This window comes from Uranotaenia lowii, chromosome 2 (assembly GCF_029784155.1).
Source record: "Uranotaenia lowii strain MFRU-FL chromosome 2, ASM2978415v1, whole genome shotgun sequence".
NCBI lineage: Eukaryota > Metazoa > Arthropoda > Insecta > Diptera > Culicidae > Uranotaenia > Uranotaenia lowii.
In genome coordinates this window covers 225,774,188-225,782,100 of record NC_073692.1, presented here as the reverse complement: position 1 = coordinate 225,782,100, position 7,913 = coordinate 225,774,188, and the positions used below count along the sequence as shown (strand labels likewise).

General features: G+C 35.4%; 1 protein-coding gene across 1 annotated transcript in view; it reads left to right on the top strand.

Moving 5' to 3' along the window:
* Nucleotides 1-604: 604 nt before the first annotated feature.
* LOC129747112 (uncharacterized protein KIAA0513) overlaps nucleotides 605-7,913 on the top strand; it is a 65,084-nt gene continuing 57,775 nt past the window's right edge. Inside the window, exon 1 of the mRNA XM_055741145.1 lies at nucleotides 605-1,803. Coding sequence (XP_055597120.1) covers nucleotides 1,492-1,803 — 312 coding nt within the window. The 5' untranslated portion in view covers nucleotides 605-1,491. The remainder of the gene's footprint in view (nucleotides 1,804-7,913) is intronic.

Here is a 7,913-nt window from a genome sequence, read left to right as displayed (position 1 = left end):
TGGTTTTCGAGTTATGCAAAAAACTGTCTTTTATTCGAGAAGCCCCTCCCCCCCTTCATAAGAGAGGGAGGGGTCTCAGACCATAATAGGAACCTTCCCCTGCCTTTAACACCCCACCCTGGCAAGTTTCACTCAAATCGGTTCAGTAGTTTCCGAGTCTATAGGGAACAGACAGACAGACAGACAGACAGACAGACAGACAGACAGACAGAAATTCATTTTTATATATATAGATTATGAATCTATTTGAGAATGCGATTCTAATACCAAATGTGACTGGCAACTGTTACGGAGAAGGAGAGAAATGAGAGAAATATGTAAAAACTGAAATTTTTGAATAAAAAGAGGAAATTGGGGGCTCCAGACTAAAAAAGGTGGGGATATTTTGTACGTTAATCATCAAATTTAATGACGATTGGCAAAAATAAAATTACTGTTAATTTTTATTTCATCGCTTTTGCTTTGTGAAAAAAGGCAACCGGAAGTGAGGCGGCGCAAATCCCAACCGATCCAACTGATGACGGCTCACAGCACTAGCACCGAATCGTGTTCCTCGACTAGCAAAAGGAAAACGTCGCATTGAATCAGTTTTTCCGTAGCGCTCTCGTAGGTTAGATGGCCTCAGTTTTTCTCGTGTTGGTTGTTGGTATATGTGTATTTACTACTGTCTCTAGTGTTACTTAGAATATAAGCTCATAATTATGGTTTCTTTTTTCGGAAACACGGGGTCATTTGTTAAAATATACTGATAGCTTTTTACTTCTGACGTCTGGTGTGTGAGATTTTCACGTGGCCAGACCATTTAGAAGGGAAACAAAAGCACAACTATTGAGGATAAAACAAGTGATATGGCTGGTGGATTGGAAAAGTTTGGTGTATAAGATACAGTTTTATTGCAGCAATTTACTTTTTATCGATGTTACTTGTTCCTGTTTTCGCGACTGGTGATTCGTATTTTGAACCAAGCTCAGCTGTTATTCTTGGAAGTTTTTCCAAGTCTTAATGAGTAATAGCAAATCAATAGCGCCTGCAAGCATGCAACAAAAGAAATGAAAAGCGTAAAGCATGGAAATGTAGAAATCTTAAACCCTTCGAAGCTTCGCGAAGAAGGAATGGAAGAAGAGCCTGTTTGTCGCGAATAAGTGATACGGAAAAGTAGTTCAATGTAGCGAGCCTTGAGTGGATTACATAAATTGAGTTTTCCCTCCTTTTGTGCGAGAAGTGGGGCTCGTGATTCACAGGTGGGGGGGGCACTTTGTACAAGTGTGAAGGTGAGGGCCTTGAGTCATGTAATCACTGTTTTCATCCGATTGAATCCTGGATGCTATACCCAGTTGGTAATTTGTGAAAGCTATCTACAGCACGGCTCGAAGCAGTGTGTAAGGAATAAGTAGATAGCTGTTTTTATCCGATCGCCAGGAATACCGAACGAAATCCCGTCTCTTTAATCCCGTCACTTGGATAGAAAACAATCAATCGCTAAGCTGAAGAATGGATATTGCGGCTTTTGCGTCTACTATGGCTGCCAAGGCTTCGGCACAGTCGGCCCGGGATCGGGTGAGTCAACCGGCAAACGATCTGGCCAGCGGGGAAACGTCCGGTTCGAACCACGAGGGAACAAGCAGCAGGATGCACCACCGAATGCCTCCTTCCCACGTCCATCCGCATCCACATCCGGCCACCAATCCGGCGCAGGCCAACAAGCTAAAGTCCTTCATGGGTCGGACGCCCAGTGCCATCAAGTCCAAGTTTCTGTCCGTGCTCGGTAACAGCACCGAGATAATCAATGGCATATCGAATAAGGTAATTTGGGGATTCGTTATGGAGAGTGCGAGACGAGAAGCGATTTGTTAGCCAACTATCGTGGGCTTTGCATATTTTATGAAATGTTATGGGGAAATATTTATTTTTCAAACGGATTTGAAACCGATTTTCAGACGCTGCGGCAGGCTGTAAATTAAATGGAAAATTATTCACTGCTTTGTCACTCGGAGAAATGTGAGTCCCTTAAGGACAGAGGATTTTGGATTTCGGTAAAAACTGTCGATTGTTAGGAAAAAAATTACTAAAAATGTACTGTTTTGTTTTTTTTTTTTGTAAAAAACAGCATTACGGTAATATTTGCGGATATTTGGGTATTAATAATAATTTTTTTTTTGGTTAAAATACCAGTTGTTCGGTAAAAATTAACCGAATATTTTAAGCGTTTGTCGGTATTAGGGGAATGATCACAGGTTATTCACTGAACACTACAAGTTGTTCGGTAGAAACTACCAGTGTCTCAGTAATAATCTTAGTGTTTTCTGCAAACACTAACGATTATTCGATGATACAGCTATCTATCACACCGACAACTGTTGATACTGGCAAATTGTTTACAACCACATTAGAATTATTTTTACCGAAAAAACCCATATTATTGAACTTTGCATTGTATCTCGCGCGAAAAAAGTGCTGAAGTGCTTTGAACCCAAAAAAGCTGTTTTTGTACAAAAAATGGAAAATCCGTCAAACTCGTTTAAACCCTTTACTAAGAAGTAAATTTGGTGAAATAAGAAGGGAAAATTACAGAAAGTAAGGAAGGTTAAGGACAATTATCAGGATTTATAGAACGGTGTACTACAGTATGTTAGAAAAATGAGGCAGGTATTTCCCATACATTACGATCGAAATATTTCTTTTTCAAAGGTGATGGGAAGTATTAGTAAAGAGAAACATGAGATATCAAAGAAAGATAGATCATAAGCCGTTTATAAATTTCTCGAAAAAGATACAACGGCTCACCGACAGGGACTTAAACCCGCAATTTTCGCAGGTTCACGTCAGGGAAAGATACTTTTCCAAGCTTCCAGCAGTATTTGGTATCAATAATAATTCTGATTTTGAATTCACCATATGGAAACAAAATAATTTGAATCTTGGATCTGTTCCCGAATTTCATTCATTTTTGAAACAAACAAAAAAAAAACAATTTCGGATTTTAAAATCCAGATCATAAGTTAAAAAATGAGCTAAGTATTGAAATTTGTTTTAGAGGTTTGGGGGTTCCCCCCCATGAGGATCCAAAAATGAAAGCGAGATATTCCACTCTTCACGTAAAATTTTAAATTCAGAATCAAATTATGAAAATACAGAGTTGTTAATCAAGAGTAACAATCTAGACTACACCCAAAATTCAGCCTCTGTGCCAATGGCGTGTAGTCAATTACATAGCATCATTGGTACAAGAAGATAACGCGATTGGTGCTGATTCGATTTGCTCCCACCGGCATTAATCTCCCAAGTTAACCGAATTGCGTATGTCTGAAAGAAACAAAATAAAAACGCTTTCACGTCCCTCCCTATCGCATCACAAGACGAAGAAGGATGGAAATAAATACCGGCCAACACCAGGCAGCCAGCGAACCGAGCGCTGTGCGTGTGAATGTAGCAAAAGCAACAACAAAAACATCCTTCTAATTCAATCCCTTCAATCCACTGGCAAACAACCACGGCCGAGCTGTGCGTGTGTATGCAGTAAAAGCAACAACAAAAAAAACATTCCTTCAATTCAATCAACCGGCAAACAACCACGGCTAAGCTGTGCGTTTGTATGTAGCAAAAGCAACAACAAAAACATTCCTTCAATTTACCGGCAAAGCTGCCCGGCTTTAGCAGCTGTGTATATGTAGCGTGTGTATGTAATAGCAGGCAGTAAGCAAAGCACAGTTCTCATTCAATGGGTTTCCCGTTTCCTCCACTCCCGTTCCCTTTCCCGTTTCCATCGCAAGACAAATGAATACCTTGAAAGGAGGCCAAACGCCGGGAAGCCACTGTCGTGCGTTTCTTTTGTGATTGATCGGTGGCAGAATGCCTATGACAAATATCCCTCTTCCTGCATGAAGCTCAAATAGTACACTGGTTAAGATGTCAGTCTGGCAAGACCATTTGGTTAGTGATTTGAGTTCGATTCTCCCTACGGGCGCTGTGGTTTATAATTTTATTTTCTTGTTTCTGGGATGAATTATCCAATAGGAACGAAATCCCATAAAATGTTTTTCTTGTTTTGCTTGAATGTAGTGGTCTTGCATCATTTTAGTTGGGAGGCGAGTCCTTATGCCAGTTACGGTTTTTCAAACATATCATCTTCGGCACAGTGCACATTTCAGCGCATTATCGGCACAGAGATGTGCTAAATAGGCATTGGATTTTTGCAACCTCTTCTATGGGTGTAGAAACTAATGCCAAAACCTCAAAAACCCATCCTTAGTACGAATTTCTGCTAGATATTTTTTTCTCACTTGTTCATAGAAATTCAGGACTGAATATTAAATTTCAATTTTTTTTTTCGAAGGTTCTGATTCCATATTTCCCAGAGCCAAAAATATATTCCTATGTACGTATTTCGGGTTTGGTATCCAATTCAGGGTTATTGATTTTCAGATCGAATAATCATAAGAAAATAACGTTGAAAAGCTGCTTTGGGATCCGGGTTCAAATTTGATTTTGCATTTCATATTAAATTTGAATCATGTTTTTCGAGATCATATAAGGCACTCAAAGCCAGAGGGGTATAAGTGACAAAATGGTCGATTTTTAGTTATCATTGCCAAACAGTTCTTCATGTTTCAAATTACATTTGGTGATTTTTGGAATTTTAATTACAATCATTCACATTTGAAATAGGAACAGAAATTTTCGAAAAATGTATGGAAAATGGCCAAACACAAAAACTTAAAATCGTGTTTTCTCGACATTTGCTTTTATGCACTTATACCCCTTTGGCTCCAAGGGCCTCATATGCATTTTCAATATTTTGATAATAGTTTTCCTAATACGAAAAAGAGAAATTTTGTTTATATTAAAATTTGAAGTTCTTAAACTTGATTCTTGCACAAAATTCAAATATTTAATGCTTCTAAATGGCAATCCAAATATAAAAACTCAGATTCAGATCATTGTGAACTGATATTTTAATTCTGTTTCACAATACAGATTAAAAAATAATAATTAATATCGTGAATTTTGATTAAACCTGAACTACAGAATTCAAACAAAAGATTCATGGAAGAGGGCTCTAAAATTTGGCTCATGAAATTCTGATCTGGAATAAGATTCGGAAATCGTAATTTTTGTAAATTCCAAAAATCGTATGGAAATTCGGAGACAGATTGAAAGCGCAATTTTTGAGTTTAGGTTCAGAATTCAGATTCGAAATTCAGAAAAAGATTTAACTCGTTAATAAATTTTACAATCAACATGTAATTGTTGAGGAATTCAAGAGATCATGTACTTAATACATTGCGGACGTTATTTCACTTTATTTGACAAAATTGAACATATCATTTGCCGTAACTTAAAAATGCTTAATTTGTAAAATTCAGTTTAGAAGCTTCTGAGATATATATCTAATGTCGAATTTCGGTATTTTTCGTCATAGATTTCTTAGCGGTCCTTAATGTGATAACATTGCTTGTCAATTCAATTTCCAGATTTCAATTTTTTTTTATTCAAAATTAGTTTTTAAATACAATTTAAGTGAAAATCACAAATAAAAGGTAGAATTTAAGTTTTTGTTTTATCTAAAAAAAACCCAAATTTTATTTTAAAAAATCATCCACAAGATTTTCACTACGAAATTGATTCTTTATGAAAAATATTTGCTGTTAAAGAATCATTCTCACCATATAACATCTGCAAAAAAATCTATATTTTACCGGTATAATGTTAAACATTGTTAACACATGAAGGATACCAAAATTTGGAATTTTTTGTTTCAGAAACCAATACACAAAATTCTGCTAATTTAATATATTTGAGTAAGGAGGAGCATTGTGTTAAATTGTGTACATAGAATGAGGTTTCATTATTAGAATCATAACATTTGAATTGGGAGGGTGAAAACGTATCGTTGATCCCTCCAAAAATTAAGCACACAAAAAAAAACTTTTGAATAACGCTTTTTAAAGGAGAATATTAGCGGCAAATGAAAAAAACGAGATATCTCTTATTTGGTCCACAATGTGTTAATATTTCAGTGTTCAAAGCCTAATTTCATACTAAAATCTGTGCTAAAATCATCAATTTGGTTCAAGTTAGCATCAAGCAAATTTGATCCGAAAATCTGATAATTTTTATCACAGACTTTATTTTTTTCAATTTGATTCATTTTCATCAAAGGTCTTTGAATTTGCAAAATAGTAAGAAAGGTTGTTCTTGTTTGATTTGATTATAGCATAAGTTATTTTTTCAATGGAAGGCTCTCCTAAAAAAGGCTGAAAAAATGGACCAGACTCTTAAAGAAATTTAAAGATTTTGACCATCGATGAAAGCGAATTTAGCTCACTTTTCAGGTTTTGGGCCAATTTTCTAAAGCTACGATTTAGTAAGAAAACTTTTCATGAAGCAGTACTTGAAAATGAGTAATCGTACAGTTACAAACATAATTGGTTTAATTTTTTCTTGTATTTGTGCATTATTGGGCAAAAAATCGTAGGTAAAAATCAGTCACCAAACCCCCTCCCTCCCCCTCATGAGTCGGTTCTTCCTACGGCTCTGCCCTCAACCATAAATCTATACATTGAAATTGGGTGTTTTGCGCATCAATCTGACTGAATTAGCTAATTCAATTATTTATTTTTAATTCGATTTGCGAATCTGAAATTAAAAAAAATCAAATGAAGAATCTTATTCTGTATTTTCAATTCTGGATCGCCATTTTGAAGCTTTGTTTTGTTTGAATTCTGCTTAGAAACTAAATTTAATAATTTTGAATCAAATAAAAAAGAAACAAGAAAATGAAAGAAAATAAAAGAAAAACCTAGGATGATTTTTAATATTTTTTTTTGAATTCGAAAAATAATTATCTAAAAAGTTACAAACGAATGAATTGCAATATCAAATTTGAGCGACAATTTCGAAACATCTTTTCATTTCTGCTTTCTAATGATGATTCGAATCAAAAATCAATAATCCTTAACTGGATACAGAATCTGAAATATGAAAACTGAATTACAATTTTTATTTTGATCATAGGGAACTAGAACCTCAAAATAAATTAAATCTAATTTAAATCTTAATATTTAGACATGTGAGAAAACTTTGAGTAACTGAAGCTTAATTCAGATCCTGAGGTTAATTTTTAAGACTATGCATGGGAGTTCTGAGTAAAGAGGGGAGAGTTGGGAACACTGGTTGGGAAGTTTATGCGGTTTTTAAGCCCAAGAATAAATTAAGATTTGCGCGTGATATAGCTAACTTCAATTGGTGATTTTTGTGTTAATCGTTTAGTACAGTGTAAGTGCGGCCGCGTTTTGTGAAAAAGGTTCAAAATAGTGAAAAACAATCCTAAATTTCCGTTCTAAAAGTTGTGTTTTTTTGGTCTTCGGATGACGTGGAGGAAAGTTGAATGGAGAAGGGGATTTAGAAATGTTTCAGCTCAATTAAATAACAGAGTGCGCTGCCGTAACGTTGAAGCAAAGCTCCAAACCCCGTTGCGTTACAAGTCGTTACTATTTAGATAAGTATTTTTCTAAGCTATCGATGATGTTGGGACCCGATACGAGCTAAGTATATTTTTCTATTTTAATCCTTTATATGCTTCATAGTATTTCTGTCGGTAATGCAAAGATACATAAAATAATATCATCAGCACAACGGATACAGGTTTTCATACAACTTATATATAACTTGTATGCAACATTGCCAAAAAAAATTTCAATGCACCGAAATGTTTCAAGTTTATCGACGTCGGAAAGCTTCGTTCAGTATGGGATAGAACAACTTACCGAAACACATGGTTGCCAAAATCACTGCTAAAACTGTTTTGAACATTCTTGAGTAAATTTTTAACGCAGATTTCTTTTTGTTTTTTTTTCTCAAAAGGTTGCAGACAAACTTTATGTAATGTTATTTCACTTTTTTATAGAATCTTA